At 41.5% G+C, this 21981-nt stretch overlaps 1 protein-coding gene across 1 annotated transcript; it reads left to right on the top strand.

Moving 5' to 3' along the window:
* Positions 1-10448: 10448 nt before the first annotated feature.
* Positions 10449-21717, top strand: sik1 (salt-inducible kinase 1). The gene is made up of 14 exons (XM_058622422.1): positions 10449-10700; positions 11299-11494; positions 11608-11724; positions 14706-14769; positions 14876-15037; positions 15859-15983; positions 16078-16201; positions 16314-16534; positions 16899-17048; positions 17147-17257; positions 17374-17599; positions 17985-18239; positions 18367-18556; positions 18867-21717. The coding sequence occupies exons 2-14, from the start codon at positions 11342-11344 to the stop codon at positions 19384-19386; spliced, it is 2418 nt and encodes an 805-aa protein (XP_058478405.1). The 5' UTR covers positions 10449-10700; positions 11299-11341; the 3' UTR covers positions 19387-21717.
* The last annotated feature ends 264 nt before the right edge of the window (positions 21718-21981 follow it).

The following is a 21981-nucleotide window of genomic DNA, read 5'->3' as shown; positions in this document are numbered from 1 at the left end:
CAAAGGAGGGATTATTCAGTTCAAATGAGGGCTGACAAGAATAATATGGGCAGGGGACAATTTATTGACGATGAACCACCCAAACATTGCTCTCACCATGCATCCAAATCAATATCAGGTGGTTGCTTCATTTAACAAACATGAGCCAATCATTTTGCCGAATGTGTTTGTAGTTTTTCTCTCCTCCTTGCTTCCTAGTCTGGACTGATATTCAGATTTAAGAGCCAGCTGAGAGACCATATGGGCCTGAGCTGGAAGATTAGGAGCTCAAGATGCAGTGTCACCTGGAGGGATAAAACTTGCAACGTTCTCTCCATCTGGACCTTTGCTGTTTAACATGCTGTCGATGTGTGTCTCCTCCATAGATAAATGACGTCAGAGACATTCAATTTTGATGTAAGGTGCAGCCTATAGTCAAGCCTATTTCAGCCACTCATGCACTGCAGACATTCATCATACCCAAAGCGTATTACTGACTGACAACCTCCTGACCATATACTGTAAAATTGACATAGTCTATAGTTTTTTGACCACTTGATCTGGGAACAACTCAGAAATATAAAATATTTCATCATAGTTTTTTTTTCTCCGCAATTACAGAAAACATCACAGCAGGAAAGAAGGAAACTTCATTGCTGACGAGCGTCATGATGACGACCGTCGAGGAAAATAAATGCCGAATGACGAGCGACTCAGGAGGAACAGACAAAGTATGAAGACGAGCCAGTTTGACATGTTTGCACTGATGGGAAAAGGTCAGAACTGTGAATAAACTGTATGAACAAGTGCTCCTAGAAAAGCTTACGTAGGGTACTGACTGAGTACTTACTACTTAGTATGCTAATATGCTAAAACAAGAGGGTAAGCTTTGTGAACAATAGAGAATGAAATGAAAGTGTTTTCAACTCCCAATTTCACCACTTTGTCAACCTCTGCAACATCAAGTCCGATGAAAGCTTTATGTGCTTTAAAAACAATTTTAATCAGGTCCTATACCTATTTTCTCTGTCTAATACGTCAAACCTATTTCATCATGAGCAACTCAATCCAACAAATCCCTTGTTGTGGAGTCTCTCTCTCTGTGGGTGTGTGTGTGGATAGATGGAGGGGAGAAAAGAAGAGAAATAACAGTGACCCAGAATTTTTGTTTCAATTCTTCCACTCTATGTATTTGGAACAGTCCAGTAAGAGCATTACATCACAACGAGAGGTGCATCATCCCGCTCCACTCAGAGCCGACCTCTTTCTCTAATGTGTTCCTCGTTGCTCTTCATGTTCACTCTCTCACCCCTGCACCCTCTCCCTCATCCTTTTGCAGTGCTTCCGTTTACTTTATCGATTTATTCTTATATGAAATTGCATTCATTCATCGACTCATCCTTTCCTCTGTGCTTTATCTACTTTTCATTTCATTCCCATTGTCAAGCGGTCACCTTCCTGGGTACCCCACATCCCCTTTCGCCTGCCACACTCAGCCCAGGATAATAGGCTGATCTGTGGTATGACGCACATGGCTCTGTCTCCAGAGGGGCTTTTGCGCACACAGGCATTCATAGAGGCTCTGTGTAGCTTGGTGTGTAGACACAGAGCAGTGGCCAGGTATTTACATCTTGAGATAACTGACACCACAGGGTTACTGTATCAGCATCTCTGCTGATAGTACAATGCACTGTGCATTCGACAGCAGAAAAACAGAGCTTTTGTTTCTTTTATGAATGGTACTCGTACAAGCAGATTATAGCCACCTGGAGTAAAGACGTACGAAGATCAGTTTTCATTAGTTGAGGTATTTTGTTTTAAAGAACATTAAAAAAAAAGAAGAAGAATGTGCCCAGAGTAAAACCACTTTAACGCCATGTAATTCGGAACAGAGATACTTCAAGTTATTACATGGAGATCCACCTGAGAAAATATTGAGCTCTCAAAGTATTACGTTTATGACTGACAGTAAAACTGTCTTGCGCAACTTTTGAACATAAACAATGCGCTCACACAATGCTGACTATGCCTATCAGCTGCACACAACATGGCTTATCAGTGTAGCCGTGCTTAGATCTGGTGCTGCCTGACAACATTCCTGCACTGCACACAGGAAGTGATTTGTTTTATCACAAGACAGACGGAGGCAAACGCAACAATGCCGTTGTAAAGGGAGAAACGGCTGCAAGCAAGAAACTGGCAACACAAAGAAGAATGCTTCGTGCACCCGTCCACCCTGAGCTGCCACTGTATACACACAAATGCACCCTCAGTCTAGTCTGATCATATTACTTGACAAAGCCTATTTTTTAAATGAGGGATGCACCAGACAAATAATGTTACATTGTAATAAACAGAGATAAACCGGAGGTTACACGCACATTCAGTTACAGACACTTAACAGGAGATTTGTTCTGAATAACATCATTTATTGTTATTTGTTTCAGTCAGAGCCACGCTGCACCGCAAGCTAATCCAAGAACTTGCACTAAAACTCAACATTCTCACTGACTCAGTAAGGTGCGGCTCCTCTCTCTCACGCTGAGGTAAAAGTTTCAGTAAACAAATATGTGATATCTCACAACAGAAAATCACAAATTCTAAATTCAAAATGTGTACTGGATGCGACTGCTGTGACCTGACAAGGACTTGCGTCATCGGTGCTGTATTCAAATACCCACAAACGGAGGCAGTCGCCTGTGTTGGGATGCATAGTCTGGCCCCTGAGTTAGGATATTTATAACTTTGAAGAGCCAGAATAAATAAAAAATAAATAAACTGCAGGTAAAGCCACTATGCCACAGAATGCACCAACATTTAGCTGACTATGGAACACAGCAAGCATGACTTCAACAAACAGTTTGTCGCTAAAGTTACTTACACAGGAATGACCACACAGTTAACTTTGTGCTTACCATGTGGGAATAAGTTGAGTCATGAGATTTTAGGTTATGTGCGAACACAATATTTTTTTTGTTTCTTACTGATTTGTACAGAGTATTGGGGTCAAGAAAACAAAACAAAAAACAGCATGAATTCTGAGAATAAAGTCATAATTCTAAGAAAAAAAAAATCATAAACAAAGTCAATTGATATGCCCTAACCCTGAATTTAACCTTTTATTACCTTTTATTATTATTTTGTTTTTACTTTTATGCTGTTTTGTTTTATTTTTTTTACTTTATTTCAAAAAATCTTTTTACATGTGTCCTTAATACTCTTCTGTAGATTTACAAACAAGATAAATATACAAAACTTTGCAACTGCGTTGATTCCAAATGGTCCAACAAAACAATTTTCCTACAAGGCTATGAGAGATTGTGATGTTAATCCTGTTTGTACTTTTCAGACTTCATATCAACAATATTGCTCGTACTTTCATCTCACAGATAAAATAAAGTAATAAACAACCTGTGCCAAACTGGAACAGCTGGAACATAGTCTTGCACATTGTGCTCCTCTGATGCCATTTATGCCACTTATTACATTATCCAGCTGTCTGAAGACTTTATTGCTTCACCACTATACTGAACTGAAAAACATCAATATGAACACTTGATTACCATAATCTAATTTCAATACAGCAAACCCTTGTTTCTCAGGGAACATTGTGTATTCCCACCATATTAGGATATAGAGTCATTGTTTATTATCTGGGCATCGTAAATAGTAATGAATGTCACTAAGAAATAATCGTGATTATCAGGGATAAATATCAATTATACAGAAATTTTAATCACAAACCACACAGAAATTAGTGGGTGTTTGTCAGTGAGAGATCTGTAGGTTCTTTCATCACTGAAACTGTTTGTTTGGTGAGGGCTGCTGTTGGACCTGCTGGATGATAGCTTGACGCACAAACTCACGAGGACAGCCCTCGCCTGCCAAAGTCAACAAGCACAGACAGACCAGCGTTAATTACCAAAGAAGAATGGCTCCCCTGTTCTCCACTGCACACAATGACACCAAATAATCAGACGAAGGCACTCATTCAGTGACCGTCGGAGGTCGTAAACATAGGATAGATGGTTAAATGGACCCTGGATCAACGTAGAGTATATTTTAAAATAATAAGCTGCCAAGTGTTTTTCAAGTGTGCTGTAAGAGGAAGCCACACACACTATACCTCACAGCAGACGTGAACTATAAACTGCTTTTCCCGGTCTGAGTGCTGGTGTTTGGTAAATGTGTTAATGTGTTAATGTGTCAATGTGTTAATGTGGTGATTATGAAAGACATCAACGGTCTCTGTTGGTGGTAGTTTCAGTTTCCTTGATTTGTTCGTAATTTCCCCTTCATTTTCCTCCCCTGTCACTATGAAATGTGGTTTGGAGCATCATTTGCTATGGCCATTCACGAACTGTGAAAGCTGAAACGGTTTTCTGACTTCTCGTGTGCCATCAGGAGGCCACTTTTGGATTTTGTCGTACACTTTGTGTCGGTAAACATTTACCTTTGCACTTCAAATGTTATCAAACATTGTAAATATGCGAGCCTGAGACTAGACAGCGTGTGCAGTCAGCCTTTAGCGACAAGGTCACCTTCAACAGCTGCCTCTGAAAACGCTTGGAGTCGGGTGTGTGACACTGACGTCTCTGTAATCAATGGCTCAGAATACACTGTGCGTCTTTGAGAGGACACGGCATGAAACGTTTGTCCATAGAGAGACACAGCAGTGATTCTCTGTGTGTGGAAAGTAACAACTCACTCATGGCATGATCGGTGTTAAAAGATTATAGTCGTTCATGTCTAGATTTATAGATTGTCACTGTGCCTAAAACACACAGGATTTGTTATTCTCACACAGTGCCAGATATAATCTTGATTCGTAGACACACATCTCACCATCAAAGGCTTTTCTTCTGTCTTGTGATCTTGAACCTGAAGATGAACCGTGTTGTGTTTGTTCTGAAAAGAGCAGCCAGAGGACATCTGAATTTAATTAGAGCTAGAGATATTCATAATGACATTACATTACACTTGTTTATCAGTAAGTTACTGTTTCAGCTCATCTTTTCCTCTCTTTGATCCTTGCAACCTGACATTATTGTTATGCTCTGGATTCTATAGCAACAATCAGTCAACAGTATAGTATTTTTAGGAAAGAAGGAGTCCTCAAGATTTAAATAGGTGATTTAAGTAAAAAATACCCCTTTAGTTGACCTTTATGCTCACACATTTGATTAAAAAAAAAGGTACAAGAAGTTCACAAAGAAGTGGTGGCAAACTGAATGTACAATGAAACATGCCCGGTTGGTCACCTGTTTTTAGTTAAGCACTGATAAGCACTGAGGCAACTGCTTAGTCAGTGTGTGTGTGTGTGTCTGTGAGAGAGAAAGAGAAGGCAAGAGTGAAACCATGCGAGCGGGTGGTACTTGAGTAATTTCCAGGAATGACTAGCTGTTCATGTGAAACTGTCTGATTTATTGTAAACGCGGTTTGACCACAGCCAGCGTGATAAAAGTGTTACTCTCGGTCATGTCGTTAATGTTTTTTTTTATTTGTTTTTTAATTACGGTGATTGTGTGCATATGCTGTGGTTTGGCATCACAATGATGAATCTAACATGACCCCATATATGGATGTTTATTTATCAGATTTCTGATAATTACACAAAATGAACTCTAAAAATGAATAACTGATGTAGATGTATGTAACATTTTCAGCATTAAAATGTTCACCATTTTCTTGCTCTGGAGTCTTTTATACAGAATCTTCAAAAAAGTTTTAATGCAAAACCATTGTACCATTAACTCCCGGCTTTATTTATTTATTTATTTATTTATTGGGGGGCAGTTTGTTTAACACAGGTCCAGGTTGCTCAAGTTACGCAGATATTCAAATGGCATCTGGGAGACATTTGGTTGTGACAGTGAGACGGGGAGCAGAGTGGGCTTTGTGGTTTTAAGCATACATCACAATATTGCATGACCTTTCAGCTGACACTGTTTGCATGCAATTTGCAAGTCCTTAACATTTCAGACGTTGCAGACATAGAATCTGACTGTGTATTGTGGTTGGTGTTTGGTGTTTATGCTCACCCACACTGACTCTATATGCACGCTTTGAAATGTTGCAGTATGTCCTCATACGCCTTATGTATGTTACAGCTTAAATCTATTCAGTCAATGTCAGTAAATGTAATTTAATCCCTAGATATAAATATTTTAGATGCTTAACTTTGCTCCAGTCCATTTTATTTAGTATTTACCATTGATTCCCCAACAACCAGCTCCAACACACAACTGCTGTGTTTTGTTTTTCTCCCAGGCTCGACTGGCAAAAATCTCTTATAAGCTCTCAGCCACTGCTTAGTCTGAGGAGACAAACAGGGGAGGAGGGCGAAATAACCCTGTCATTACTGAAAATCCATGGTAATTTGGATTTATCAATTGAAGGAGGGTGTTTGTGTAACGGTCGACTCAGACGTACACAGTAGAGGAGTCAACTGAAATGCCTTTTGGTTCCATTGCGTCACTTTTCCCATGTTGTGTGCGTCAGAATTATTCAACTTCAAATTGCATTTATGCTTAGCTCAAACCTTCCCTCTCTTATCCGGGCTTGGGATCAGCTCTAGGAATCCAGTGTTAAATGAACAGTGAGCACTGTATACCTAGCCCTTGCTATGTAGTAAACCATGGCACTGCTCTGCTAACCTCTGATAGCAACATCTAACACCCAGCATCAGACCCAGCCACCATCAAGCATTAAAGCAACATGGACATGTGAGTGCAGCGTAAAGTTGTGTCTGATGATGATGTCTGCTCTTCCCTGGTTTATACCAACAAGGGGAGAAGTGACGGACTGTATAGTGGAAATGCGCCACTAGGGACACACAACTTAAAGCTCCTGTGTGTAAGAATTAGTGACATCTAATGGTGAAACTGCAAATCGCAACAAACGCTCCACTTCCTAAACCCTGTGGTATACTTCCGTGCACATGCCACACGTGCCTCATTGCCCGTCGAATATCACGGACCCTGGTATTCTCATGAGTCAGGGGCCTGTAGTATCCCACTTAACCATCAGGTGGCAGTACAATTCTGGACACAGGGCATAGGACACATTCCTAAAGGACCCGTCGGCCAGTCGGGGTGTCAGCCGGTTCGAGGGTCACCAGGTTGAGGCTCGGATGACTGTCCCTGGTGACTACTTCTTCTGTTGTCGAAATGGCTTTTCTGCTTGGTGAGTGGGGCTTAATACTCCAACTACCAGTCGGGTGGAAGTTTAACTCGCTCATGTGGTGTCCACATGCAGCCAACGCGTGTGGACAGGGCCTGGCCTAATGTGTGTCAGGGTTTAAATGTGTCAGGGAACTATGGGGGCCTTCATAACTATAGGCCTCTATAACTATCACCTCTCTTCCACTTCCACCTCTCTCACTCTCTCTCTCTCTCTCTCTCTCTCTCTCTTTGTCATTTCCTCCTTCGTTGTTGGATGATGCATCAAGTTTATGTGAGTATATGAAACGCACACTCTGGTTACTTTGTCCGTGTAGGGCTAATGTATGGTGACGCAAGCCTCTGTAAAGCAAGGCTTTTACCTGAAGTACATATAAAAAGCTTGTTGCTTTTTTACACTAATGTAACTAGTAGTATGTTCCATTTCTGCCAATAAACCTTCCCAAATGTTACACACTCAGTGTTGTCATGTAACAAAGTTCAAATACTTTGTGAATGCATAAAATTCACATATCTGTACCACTACAATTTCTTAATAAATTGTGTACTTTTACTCCACTACGTTTCCTCTAACTATCTTTTTTACTCGTTACTACAAAATAAAATCAGAAGAAGAAGAGTTGGTAATGGTCTGTGCTTTATGCTACAGTTTTGTCATTCACCCATTCACACGCTGCAACATGGGGTTACGTGTCTTGCTCAAGGACAAATATAGACTAGCGGAGCCAGGAATTGAATCCACAGCCTTCCAGTTGAAAGACAACTCACCCTACCACTGAGCCACCATGGCTCAATCCTAGCTGCTCACTTTGTAAATACTTTTACTTCTACAACTTAAAGACATTTTATATTCGCACATTACTGATACTTAAGTACAGTAAAGGACATATACTTTAAGACTTTAACTTAAGTAATATTATAAAAGAGTGACTTCAACTTCTACCAAAGTCATTTTCTGGTAAGATACTACTTTTACTCAAGTATGCCTTTGAGGTACTTTATACCTCATATTATAAGACTGTTCACACTAGACCTTTAAAGAAAAGTTCACATATTTTCTAAATGTCTGTCAGGAAAAAAAACATAATGAACAACAATTTTATGTTTAAAAATAAAAACGGTTAAAATAAATCACACACAAACACATTTTACTGCTGTATAATTAACATTTTTACATGCGGACTTACATGAGAGATCACACATACCCCAAGGCTGAGTAATTAAACCTGCGGTACAGTTATTTAGAGTTTAAAAACCCATGGTTTCACTCACAAACTGATTTGTATGTGTGTTTTTCACATAAAGGTTGCTGCGTGTTTACCACCGCAGACTTGTTCTGTGTCACCATGTCACCTGATTGTCCTGCAGCTCTTCTCTTTATTCTTTGCTCACACTAACTCCTTACCCGTTCCTCTGTCTGTGTTGTCTGTTCTTCTTCTTGTCTTCCTTTCCTGCCTCAAGCTGCTGTGCTTCCTCTGTGACGAGTGGGTGCGATACTCTCTTTTGTCCCACTTTCAGCAAAGAGAGATGTTTTTGTTCTTTGTTTGTACAGGGCTTTCTGTGACCTGATTTATCACATGACCCAGTCGTTTAAAAGCAAAGTGCCTTCACATTTTTAATGAAGACCAACAAGTAGCAGGTCTACACAATTAAAGAGTAATTGATTTCTTGCTAACTTGGTTTACGTTGTAGGCATGTAGTCAGACATAGAATTTATACTATTTTAAATGTGTCATAAAAATATTCAATAAGTAGCAACTAATTTAATAACAGAAGAACCAATTATAAGACCCAATCAATGGGGGTATATTGTAAAATAGTTAATAGAAGTCATTTTTTGTTTACTACTGTGGATGCAATAATTGAAAGATATAGAAATAAGAATATAACTGAACAGAATAGGGTAAAATATTATTATTAATATTATTTTTGTGTGCGAATCTCAAAAATGTGACGGGGAAAAAGTTGCAATGTAAGTGAGTACACTGAATTTTCAATTTAATCTGCAGACAACTTTAAGTTCTGAGCTATATAAGACTGTCATACACACACAACACACAGCATGTGTTGTGTACATGTCGATGTTCTGAAATAAGGGAGATGTTTTAGCAGCTGCAGATTAATGTTCTTAAAGTATCGCTCGTGGCACATTTCTGTTTTGGATTGTTGTCTGGCTTCCATCTGAGTACAGGACACTTATCTTTACCACAAATCTGCATATACTTAAGCTGTGCAGTATTTCCTGCTGCCACATAACCCCAGAGCAGAATATTTAGTGGTTTTAATTGTTTATTGGTTGTGCCAATGCAAAGGATCTCTTTTTTTTCCACACATACAAGATATTCTAGGGTATGTTTGGTGTTTGATTGCTCGTCTTTTTATTTATTTATTTATTGGGATAATATGTGAAGTATTTCACATTCCAAAATTGAAATTATTTTACTCTGGGTAAATGATTATCATCATCATCATCATCATCATCATCATCATCGATCAAATCAATGGCAATGTGTCCTGGACCTCCATTTAAGAACCAATGAACGAATGCACATATTTAGCATGTGCAACAATTAACAACTAATCGCTTAATATTTCTATTTCTATTTACTAATTAACACTAATTAACAAAGGGTCAGTGTGTATAGAATAAGCAATGAAAGTATTAAATTATAACAATTATTTAATATAATACAACAAACTAAAAAAAAAACAAGAATAAGAAAATAATAATAATTTTATTGTCAAGATATCCGTATTATACACAACAACGTACAGTACAGACGTATAATTACCAGAATGTGAGTATTAGAGCATAGAATAGAATAGAATAGAATAGAATAGAATAGAATAGAATAGAATATTGATTATTCAGGAAACAAAAAAACAAACAATTCCTCTCGGTTTCTGTTTCCGCAGAAGCTTCTCTTTCCCTCTCTCCCTCTCTCCCTCTCTCTCTCTTTCTCTCTCTCTCTGTGTGAGTGAAACTGTGAGACTTCCCGCGAGCAGCAGCCCGGCAGAGGGAAGCATCACGTGGTGACACATCTCTACGACTGACGTCACCGTCCCCATCTCCAAAGCAACCCCACCATCAGCACTCACGTCACTGTGCGCTCGAGCCGCGCGGTTGCCGAGCAACCCTTACCTTGCGCTCGGGTCCGGCCTTGCTTTGCACCCAGCGCTGAGCTCTGACGCGGGTGTGACGTTAATAAGGTGGGTATCAATTTGTTATGGTGGCGGGGGAGGAGGAGGAGGAGGAGGGGGGAAGGAGGAGTTCCCCCTCTGAGAGCCGAAGCCTTGCGCTCTGCATTCCGGCGGAGCGCTCAGGAACACACCGGCCGCGTCCTGGTATCGGCCCGAAAGAAGACTTGTTGTCTCTATAAGTGAAGACTTGGGGAAACAAAGTTGCTACGCGCGTGTTTTTTTCCCCTCCTACAGTTATTGCTCTATTGCTGCGTTGTTGGCTCTGGTTGTGGAATGGTTCACACTTCCTCTGAGAGCTGTCTGAACTGTGAGAGAGGCGCTTTATGACCGCTTTTTAAGGTAAGACTGGACTTTTTTTAGTCTCATCTAACGAATTTTCTAAGCCACCGTTCATTACAGTCAACGTAGTTTCCCACTCATCTGTACTCAGCTGGTTCCTTATTTAAAGATGAGGACACAATTAACATTTGATACATTTTCTTGTTCACACTTACAAGCAATTAACTCAAGAAACAGGTTGACGTTTGTTTTTTTGAGGAAAAAATTACACATTACACATAATTACACATTCTCATCTTGAGTCTGAAAATGTTAAATTCAGCTCATTTAAATTCATTTAAATGCAGCAATTCAATGGCTCGCAGAGAAATAATTTAAACATATTTAAAAAAAAATAAAACACAATGGAAAATCAAGCGATTTACAAAAAAAGGACTACTTTTAGAGTAGAGGGTTTTATCTCATTTCTCAGCTTACACTTTCCCCCGACTGAACTCACATGACATGCATGCAATTGCATGACCGTTTTCACGCTGCCGCACCATAGGTGAATGCTTACATGTGCATATTCAGCCGAATTGACACGATCTGAATGTTCAATAAATTAAGAATCCATGGGTTATATTTACAATTTGCAAATCTCTGTTTGCCTCTGCAGGTTCAAGCCTTAGTTTATTTAAAATCCAGACTGCTGGTGCATCATGGTGATCATGACAGAGAACAGCCAGGGGGCTCAGTCCAGCACTGCCCAGGGACGGCCACTGCAGGTCGGCTTCTACGAGATCATCCGCACCCTGGGGAAAGGCAACTTTGCAGTGGTGAAACTGGCCAAACATAAAGTCACCAAAACACAGGTCAGTGAGTTTTTTTTATTTTATTTTTTATTTTTTTTCATGCAAATATATATTTTTTGAAAAATATTTCTTAAAAGCCAACGTCTTTTTTTTTTTCTTTTCTTTTTATTCAGGTGGCCATAAAGATCATCGATAAGACCAGACTCAATCCCTCCAACCTGGAGAAAATTTACAGAGAGGTGCAGATTATGAAGCTGCTGAACCACCCCCATATCATCAAACTATACCAGGTGTGTGTATTATCCCTCTTGTATTATCCTCCAGCACTGTTGTCATTTGTCATGCGTGTCGTTGTGCTTGTGTATGCAGAGTGTTGTGTGAGAGTGGAGCAGTCAGTCTGTTATTCAGCTTCACAGACTGGACAGTCTGTGCAGACGTGAACAAGCATGAATGTGGGAGTTAAGTGGAGTGGTGTGGAAAGCTTTTCGACGCCGAGGTTGAATTTATATCCCAATACCAATGTTGTGGTGCGGGGTATTGTGCGTCATTATTGCAGATTTGCACAGGCAGCAGTGTTGTTGTGTGTGGCAAAAAATAGGGGCATTTGTTGTCTAGGTGGTTTTAAGGTGCTGACTCCCACGTTGAGTCACAAGTATATCACAAAGGTATTAGTGCAATCCATTTAACCTCTCCTTGTACGATTGTGGTCTGTTACAGTGTGAGAATAATCATCTGAGAAGAGTGCAGTTATTTTCTGCTTTATAATGTCAGCCAGGAGAATGCTGGTTCAAGACTGGTCCAGTGGTCTGAATGTTAAGTCCAGTTAGCATCTGTTACAGCCAAGTGCAATGTGTTTGTGCTTCACGTGAAGGCCAGCTGCTTTACCGCTAATCAAATTGAAGACTTAGTGGAAAGAATCCTCTTTTTTTGCCCCCGGTTGACCTTGTGAAAGCTGCAGCACGCGTCTGCCGGTAAACACACCAACAGACGCCCACGCAGACACAAACATCTCCTGATTTCATTTTTTCTACCATTATTTTTTTTTCTGCCTTTTGTTTAGCTCTGTAATGTTCTGCTGCTTTTTTTTTTGAGGTTTCATATCTGAGCGTGAGCACAGTGGTTACTGCAAACACCATGTCTGCGCTGCAAAAAGCAAAGCATGACATTATTCTCTTCAAGCCTCAATTGTTTCCGATCACACACAATAGAGCCGGACGATAACACAGATCAATGAAGACATTAATCAGCAAAGAGGTTTATCGGCATTTCCATTCACAACCAATAGTGTTGTTCAGACAAAGAGAAAAAAACACACATTTGTTAGAATCATGTACAAATGTTTATCTTGTTGAGTCAAACATAAAAATATTCTTTGCTCGGGTAATTTAAAACAAAATGATATTTAGGATTTATGGAGCTTGTGTATGTACAGTATGTGTAGTCTGACATGGGTGATGTGTATTATGTTAGGCATGGCGGTGAATGTCTCCATGCCCTTGTGTTTTCTGATGTAATGCAAGTCAGATGCTTGGTACATGGTGAGTACTAAGACTGTCTTGTGACCCAAGGCTTACATCCTCTTAGTGTTGCCGCAGATTTTTGAGGGGGTGAGTTCTCGGAGACCTCTGGCCCGATAAATCAGCTGCTGTTTCTATTCACTCGCTGGTCTTTTGAGAGCAAATTATGCTCTGGCTTCGTTGAGGGCTCAAAACCGCTCCCTCTTTGTCTCATCATCACTCTGACCTTGTATCAACCACATGGTCGCCTCTTATCCTCTTAAATGGTTTGTACAAAGTTTGCTGATCTGCCATTAAGCCTCTGTTTGTATAGAAATGTATTTTAAATTAAAGCTGCCCCCGCACACACACACATGTGCCGGGGGTGCACGCTGGATAGTGGCCAATGCAGCTGTGCCCTGCTGCTAAGTAGGGGAACTGGACAGACGAGAAACCCATAATTTCCTCCTTGTCTGCCTTTGATCCGGGTTGCTGTGGCTACTGTGGTAGGGAATTTCATCTGCCTCCGACTTCAGGTCGCACACGGTGTCCATCTCTATTCATTTTCAAAGGGGGGGGGGGGGGGGGTTAAATATAGAAGTAGCAGAAAAAAAGGTTACAAATTTCTGGGGGTTTCTGAATTTTGGGCAAAGTTTCATGGGTTTTTCATGCTTATTCAAGCCCAAATTACAGTGGAGACCGAATCCAACACTTAGAGAAATGTGGATGAGGTGCTGTGGCCGTTAAAACATGTGGTTTGAATGTTTCGATTTCACATTACTATTTCTATATTACAGCTTCCTTAAAGACACTTAGGGGTAAATATAATGAAACATGCATGTTAAGGGGTTAATCTGTCTTCTGCCAGAGGGGGATGGGTGTTGCTGATGGCCCTTGGCGTGCTGTGTTTGTTCTACAGACCAATGACGTCATCTGCACCTCAAGGTGACAGAGCCCCAGAGAGCTGCCCTATCTCACAGTCACAACAGTTACAGATAAAGGCTACTTTCTGCTTGGAGGCATCCGCGCACTGAATCATTCTTTTCTCTGCTTTTTAAAGGAGCTGCAGGCTGGAAAAAAAGAAAAGAATTAAGTTCCACTACTCAGTGGAATTTAGTGACATTTAATTCAGTAGGCCAAAAGCACTATCCAGACAGGGCTTTGTCATGTGTTGAAAATTGCTTTGTTGTGCAATCTTTTAGCTCAAAACCACTCTGTTCCTGAGGGCTCTCCGAGGAAGTGGAAGCTTTCTGTGAGTTCCTGGAAAGTACTGGTAATGGTGGCCCATATAGAGTGCTACACAACTGCACCGATGGCGTATTTGATACACTAGACGGGAAGTTGAAAACCATGTTGTGCATCACAACCAGTGTTTCCACAAAGTAAAATATGAAATTCAGTAACCAAGCCGTTAACTAATGTCAGCCTCAGGGCAACCAAACATTTAATGTGTTGGTCTGTGTGTTAACGCTTTGCATTTCCCCTTTGGGTTTGTGTATATGTGTAAAAATGGGTTTGAACAAGTCCCAGTGGCTGGCGTCTGTCTTACGCAACAGAGCCTTTCACTGAAAGCCAGAGTGAATTTTGTGAGTGGAACAAGTTTATAGAGAAGTATGAGAAGGGGAGTTTTGTGGTTATAAAATGTCTGATGCTCCGAAATGCCTGGAGCAGACTCCTGACTGAAGGTCCTGGAACTGATTTGAACTTGAAATGTATTCTTTGTCATCCCCTGCTGCCCAGTTACGTTAAACTCTGTCAATCTATCCTTTTCTTAGGTCATGGAGACCAAAGACATGCTGTACATTGTGACGGAGTATGCAAAGAATGGAGAGATGTTTGGTGAGTTCAGCTTTTGAATTAAATTTCTTCTCAGTAACTATGATTGTAACTTAAATCAGTTGACGCCCGTCTCACATATGGCCTAACATGTTGTCTCTCCCTGCAGACCACTTGACCTCAAATGGCCGCCTGAGTGAAGAAGAGGCACGAAAGAAGTTCTGGCAGATTCTCACAGCGGTGGACTACTGCCATCGACACCACATTGTTCACCGGGACCTAAAAACCGAGAACCTGTTGCTGGACGCCAACATGAATATAAAGCTGGCTGGTAGGTTCTGAAATACATTCTTTACACTACTTTACACTTAGTTAGCAGAGCGGTGTCTGACAACGTGATGCTCATGTTGTGTGTGTTATGTCTGTCGTTGCTGTGCGCACCGTTGCCAACAAAAACACCAGCAACGACCTTGTCTGAGAGCTCAGTTTACACGGCGTACTATTTGAACTTAAACATACAATCATCATTTGATTGACCAGTGTCTGTTTTTAAATATTTGACCTCACTCGGCTTGATAGCATCCTATCCACAATGCAGTGGAGCAAGGCTCGATGCCACCACAGTTGAAGCCTCCAATACTTACCGTGTGAGTGCAGCATTGCTGTTACCATGGTAACTAGATAGCTGGCAGGGAGGTGTTGATTCATTTTTATTAAAAAACAAAACTTTTAATCTAATACCATCTCACTTTAGTATTCGGCTCAGTGTTTGCCCGTAGAGAAACAATGGCTTTCTGTGGGAATTGTAAAGCATTCCAATTAAATCATTGCTGCGCTGTCTGTGTGCTAATTAAGTGTGAATAATTAACTACTTTGTGCCATGACAAAGAGTGGAAATGACTTCAGAGTACAAACAGACACTCTTGCATAAAAGAAATATTCCATCTTAAGACAACCAGTCTTTTGTTTGTGAGAGGACACGTTAATGTGAGCAGGATATGAACATCAGGATGGAAAATGACATACGACACCGTAGTTAAAGGAAGGAAACACATCTGTGACCCCAATGCCTTGAGCCTCTCATGCTAGAACGAAGGGAAAACAAACAAGGTTACATAACACAACTGTTGTGTGTCTGTCTGTGTCTTACAGACTTTGGATTTGGAAACTTCTACAACGCGGGGGAGCCTCTGGCCACATGGTGTGGTAGTCCGCCTTATGCTGCCCCTGAAGTGTTTGAAGGGAAAGAGTATGAGGGGCCTCAGCTGGACATTTGGGTAAGTTTGCACACTGAAAATATACAATGGACAGCACGTTTCAAAGAGTGAGCAACAACATGTTAAAAATATCTCTTTTTTTTTTTTTTTACAGAGCCTCGGTGTGGTGCTTTATGTTCTTGTCTGCGGCTCTCTTCCATTTGATGGTCCCAGCCTTCCTGCACTCCGACAAAGAGTCACAGAGGGACGATTCAGAATCCCTTTCTTCATGTCCCAAGGTAACAATCACCCTGACATTCAATCATGATAATTACTTCTAATTACCAGTACTGTTTAAATGCAAATTTTACCGCAGTCGAAGTCATATTTTTCATTGTTCTCATTTTTCAGACTGTGAAAACCTGATCCGCAAGATGCTGGTGGTGGACCCAGCCAAGAGGATTAGTGTAGCCCAGATCAAGCAGCACCGCTGGATGCTGGCAGACCCAACAGCAGCCCACAATACCCTCAGCCATTCACTCACAGAGTACAACTCCAACCTGGGAGACTACAGTGAACCCGTGCTGGGAATCATGAACACACTGGGCATCGACCGGCAGAAGACTATCGAGGTGAGCACGAAAAAAATGTATTGATTTGTAAGAATGAGCTGTTTTTAGTTTGATCATGAGGTAGATCGAGCAGTAGCTGGTTTAAATTTGCTGTCTCCACAGTGCCAGTCAGTCCTAATACTTATGACTACAACTAACTCAGCTAACTGAGAGTGTCTGCCCGCAGAAAATAAAAATACAAAAAGAATATCTCACTTTTCTTTCACCAAAAAGGTTATAGTTGTCCTGGACTTTCTCTCAGAGAAGTAAATAGTGGTGAAGAGCTGCAGAATGCTATAAAGAGACTAAGAGATGGCATTAAGAGCCGCAGAAGGTAAACAAAGTGACAAACCCCTAATCGACTGCCTTCTGTGCCTTCCATTAGTCTCTGCAGAGCAGCAGCTACAATCACTTCTCTGCTATCTATTATCTCCTGCTGGAGAGAGTGAGAGAGCATCGCACCCAGCAGCTGAACCGCCAGTGTGGAACCTGGAGCCAGAGACCCAGGAGCACCTCCGACTCTACTGGCCCAGAGGTGAGCACTCCAGATGTGTGAATCGAGCTCAATATTGCCCTGATCCAAGTGGCACCCTCTAACTTAAGTCTAAAATGTTGTGTACTTTGTGCTTCTAGGTGATTATGGAGTCCACTGACAGCTTTAGGACCACACCGTTTTCAGTTCCAGCTAAAAATGCTCCCCCTGTGTACTCGGATGTCGAGTGTGATCAAGGTGGATTGTTCCAGGTAAACAGCCTCAGCAGCTAAAGGAGTGGCCATCGCTCACAGTGGTGTAAATGCTGCAAGTCAGCATGTGTTTCCTGTCAGTCAGTGGCTCACACGTTTTCCTCCCTCCTCTCCAGCGAGTGGTGTTTCCAGTGGAGGCCAGTCTGAACAGATTGCTCTGGAATCGTTCCATTTCACCCAACAGCCTGCTGGAGACGAGCATCAGTGAAGAAGTGAAACCAAGAGACCTGGAAGAGGAGGAGGCATCGCAAACCCTTAGCCCCCTGCTCCCTCCCACCACCACTTCACGCAGACACACTCTGGCTGAGGTGTCAGCCCGTTTCCACCAGTGCAACCCTCCATGTAAGTATGACAAACTTAAGCAAGAACCACTGCTAATGTGCTAAACTAAATCACAGAGACTGCAGTCTTTAAATTCCACTCGCATGTATTTTAAGATCCTCAGGCACTGAGAGTCCAGTTTGAAGCTCATTCAGTTTTATCTAAATTTATCTGACTTTAAATAGTGACTGGTTTCGTTTTATTTAATTGGCTGACAATTTTACACCTCTGGTTGAATAGAAATATTTGTTTTAATTTGAATGTTGTCTTTTAATTAGAGTTAATTCTGTTTCTACATGATCTTAATCTGTATCTTAAAGCACATTGTACTAAAATAGAGATTGTTATTATTAATATTATGTAAAAAGCACATGTTAATACTCATTTGTCCTCTCTTTTTATGTAGGTATTGTGGTCAGTCCCTCTGATGGTGCCTCCTCTGACAGCTGTCTGAAGTCTTCATCCAGTCCCAAACCTTCTCTGCAGGCTGCTATGCAGGAGATGTCGACACCTCTGGCCTCTGGGGCAGAAGGTGGAGCTCTGCTGCCAGGCGGAGCCCCCCTGGCCCTCTCCTCCCACCTCCTCCCCCAGGCCCAGGGCAGCCTGCCTGCTGCCAGCTTCCAAGAGGGTCGTCGAGCCTCTGACACTTCCCTCACACAAGGTACAGGAGAGGGATCATGACACAAAGAGTCATCTCTCTAATTAGATTTAAATGTGTCTCACATATACTGTTTCACAGTGACTGATCAAAGGGGTGTTGTATAACAATTCCCCATAACTTTCTGCAGGCCTCAAAGCTTTCCGCCAGCAGCTGAGGAAAAACACACGCACTAAAGGGCTTTTGGGATTAAATAAGATCAAGGGTCTGACAAGGCAGGTCGTCCCTCCGCTCCCCTGTAACCGCGGCAGCAGAGGGTCGCTGGGTCCGGCCCTTTCTGAGCACCGCAGCATGCTTGAGGAGGTGCTGCACCAACAGAGGTGAGACACACTGTTATGCAAACCCACATTTTAGCTCATGTAGGTGAGCGAGGCACAGGAGGAGAGACATGAGGCGACATGAGGCTTGAGTGTGAGGAGACATAAAACTGGAGTTAAACATTGAATTTTGAGTGAAAGTTGAAGAAACCAGTTCATTTTGGTTTTAGAATTCTTCAAGGACAGAAAACAACAACTTCTTAAACAGAAATATTTCGCAAATTGTACATGTTAATAGCACATATTGTATATGTTGTGACTTAACGTGTTTGTTCAATGCTGCAGAGTCTGACTCTCTGTCTCTTTTTCCCAGGATGCTGCAGATCCAACATCAGCCTCAGCCTCAAGTCCAAACAGCAAAGGCAGGACCTACGCAGAATCCCCTGCTCTTTTTGGCCCAGCAGCAGGCACCCTCTCCTCCGTCTTCTACAGTGTTTGCTCCCTCGTCCATCTTTGACAACCCCACCCCATCGACCATGCCTCCTCAGCAAACTTCAGTGGGTGTGCAGCATGGCCCCTGGCAACCAACCCTGGACAATTCCTCGTCCTCATGCTGCTCCTCCTCCTCCTCATGCTATTCGTCTTCACTGTCCCCCGTGGCCTCCGCTGCTTACCTCCTCGAAGCTCGCCTGCACATTAGCCAGCGACCTTACCCTCACCTACAATCCGGCCTCCAGCAGCAGAGTCAGGCTGCAACACATGGCTCCTTCCCCATCTTGTCCAAACCATTGGGGTGGAGCCTGGGTGTGGGCTCCAGCGCAGATCCTGGCATGCAGGAGTTGGGACTGGCTGCGCAGCAGCAGCAGCTCAGTAGCTGCGTCATGGTGAAGTAAATCATCCACCATGTTTTCGACACAAACAAACTTTCTCTCTGTGGAAGAAGGAAAAAAAAAAAAGACTTGATTTTGAGCCTAGACGATGAAGAGAGAAAGGAACAAGAGAAAGTTAACAAAAAAGAAGATGCAACTGACAAACTTATTTAACAACATGGGGTAGACACATTGTGCACGTGTGCATGTTGTGTTCATGCTTTTGGTATCGTATAAGCTAAAGACTAAGCAATAACCAAACTCTGGATGAGATTATTAAATCTGTATCAGGCCGCCAGAGAAGCAATAATAGACTGAAAGACTCTCGTCCAGTCTCCTTCCTGATGGACTCACTTGAATGAAATGAGAGCTGACATTAGCTGATACACTTACGTCTCGCATGTTTCGATGCTGTCTAAGTTACATTATGATTCTCAGAAAAAGGAACACTCCAGCTTCCTCGTTCTTTTTTTTCTTCTTAGTCACGTTTTGTGTCATTTCCTATACTTGATGTTTTTACACTTGACTGGACAGAAGACCAAACTTATTTCTTTCTTCTTCTTCTTTTTTCCTGTCATTGCTCCCACTGTTCGCCTTTCGGAAGACATTTCTCTGTAGCAGTGCAATGGACATGCGTTATAGTGCCCAGAGCTTACACACATTCACACCGAAGACTTTTGTTAGTTTGTATCGAAACTGTGATTTTATTTTTGTTTTTTTCGCACGGGGGTCGTTATAGCTACCAAATGCTGCTTTTACCTCAAGCTGCGAACAGACTAGATTGCTGCATCCTTATCAGCCAAAACTAAAGGAAGAGAGTGTCTCGCTGAGTAAAGCACAATAGGTACATCGGTCAGCTGGGCAGCACCTTACAGTGTGTGGACACAGATCCATATTCCCTTGAGTTAATAAGCACCCTCTTGTTTGTTGCTTTTACTACCTCCTCAGGCAAGAATTTGGAAACCTGTAAAATATCTTTAACATGCCGTCAACTCCAGAATATCAAAGGAAGAATATTTTTTCACAACAACAGAACAATGACTTTGGGAACAGTGCAATATTTCACATTGAAATACAAAGGAAAGATCAGACTCTACATAGGAAGATGCTCATGCCTGAGGCTTTTTACTTTTAGTGTGTCTTTGTTGTGCTGACTAGCTGACTATAAGGGTACAAGTTATGTAACATAAAAAACATGACACTGTAGAAATTGAGAGGAAACACCAGAATTTTTAAAAAAATGCTGTTTTTTTTCTTTGCACACAGCATTTTGTTGATTCTTTATCTGAGAGAGAATGTGTGGGTTCTACCAAAGGGTGAACAGCACAAGGGATGGATGATCTGTCATGGATACACTACTGACATTTATCTTTAAAAGCTGTCTCAAACTGTAGCACGTGGTTAGCTTGCATTTTCACTTGATCTCCTTCGCTTTTGCTGTGAGGGAAAAACTCCTGTTGCCACCACAACGTACTGCTACACGTGTTAAGAGCTCTAGCTGTTACTATCAGGACCATTGTGGTATTCACGTTTTGTACTTTTCTAGAAAAGAGAAAGAAAACCCCCCCCCAGAATATAGCAATACCACGTTATGCTGGAAGTTGTCCAAAACTATCTTTAATTTGGTACAAATGGATTCATTTGTGCGGACGGCGTGTTTGAAAGCTGCAGAAGATGCAGTATATTGTCGGAAGTTTAGTTTGTTCTCGTATATCTGTGAAGCATCTTGTAGAGGAGAAGTGTTTGTTTTTTTTCTTTCCAAACCATGTTCTGTGTTGGAAACATGCAGTATTGACATTTTTACCCGACCTATTTAGCTGATTGCAGTCATTACCGACACTTGTGCCTTTCTCTGAACAAACCCACCATCAGAGGTGTCCATTTCTGATCACTACACTGAAGAAATTAAAATGGATGCCTCCGTTATTGGCCGTTCACTCAGAAGCCCCTTTTGATAGCTTCTTTGACCTTTGAGCTTGCTGTGTAAACACAAGCAAAAATTGCACTTTATTCATATATGTTTTGTTTCTCATTATTAAAAAAAAAACCAGAAGACAATTCTGTGAAGACAACTTCACAGAATTATTGAAACACTCTTGATGCAAATCTGTAAAGTGACCCTTTTGATAAACTTTGGATAATAAGAAGTATTTCATGTTTTTTTTTTTCTTTGTTATTTGTTACTTGACAGTGTGTGCATGTGCATGTGTGTGTGTGTGTGTGTGTGTGACTGTGTGCATGTGTGAGTGCCTGGAGGGAAGGAACAGAAAGAGTAACGACTGGGCCGAGAATGTACATGAATGATTGTTTATTTATGTGGCTATTTATTTCAATAAAGTTCACTTCCTAAACTGACTGTCATTTGAAATGTTTTGTAAATCACAACATGGAAATGTCTGTTGGTTTTTAGTGGCAGAAAAACCTTTGTTTGAATAACTTCATCAACTCTTACAACGTCTCCCTTTTTTTTTGCTCAACTCCTTCACAGGAAATGTTTCTTTGTTCAGGCTGAGTTTGGTGAACTCCCTCTGACCTCTGCTTGTGTCCGGATGTTCCTTGGCCTCGCACATTCAGATTTTGTCATCGCAAAATGCATTTTTTTTGCTCAAAACAGCAGTA

This window comes from Solea solea, chromosome 2 (genome assembly GCF_958295425.1).
Source record: "Solea solea chromosome 2, fSolSol10.1, whole genome shotgun sequence".
Taxonomy (NCBI): domain Eukaryota; kingdom Metazoa; phylum Chordata; class Actinopteri; order Pleuronectiformes; family Soleidae; genus Solea; species Solea solea.
Note: the sequence above shows the minus strand (reverse complement) of the source record. Positions and strands in the feature narration are given on the sequence as shown.

Bases quoted from the DNA above. Each gene is read 5' to 3' on its own strand.
- sik1 (XM_058622422.1), top strand. From the start codon at position 11,342: ATGGTGATCATGACAGAGAACAGCCAGGGGGCTCAGTCCAGCACTGCC. The intron at 17,049-17,146 runs GTGAGCACTCCA...TTGTGCTTCTAG, and splicing joins CCGACTCTACTGGCCCAGAG to GTGATTATGGAGTCCACTGA. The intron at 17,258-17,373 runs GTAAACAGCCTC...CCTCCTCTCCAG, and splicing joins ATCAAGGTGGATTGTTCCAG to CGAGTGGTGTTTCCAGTGGA.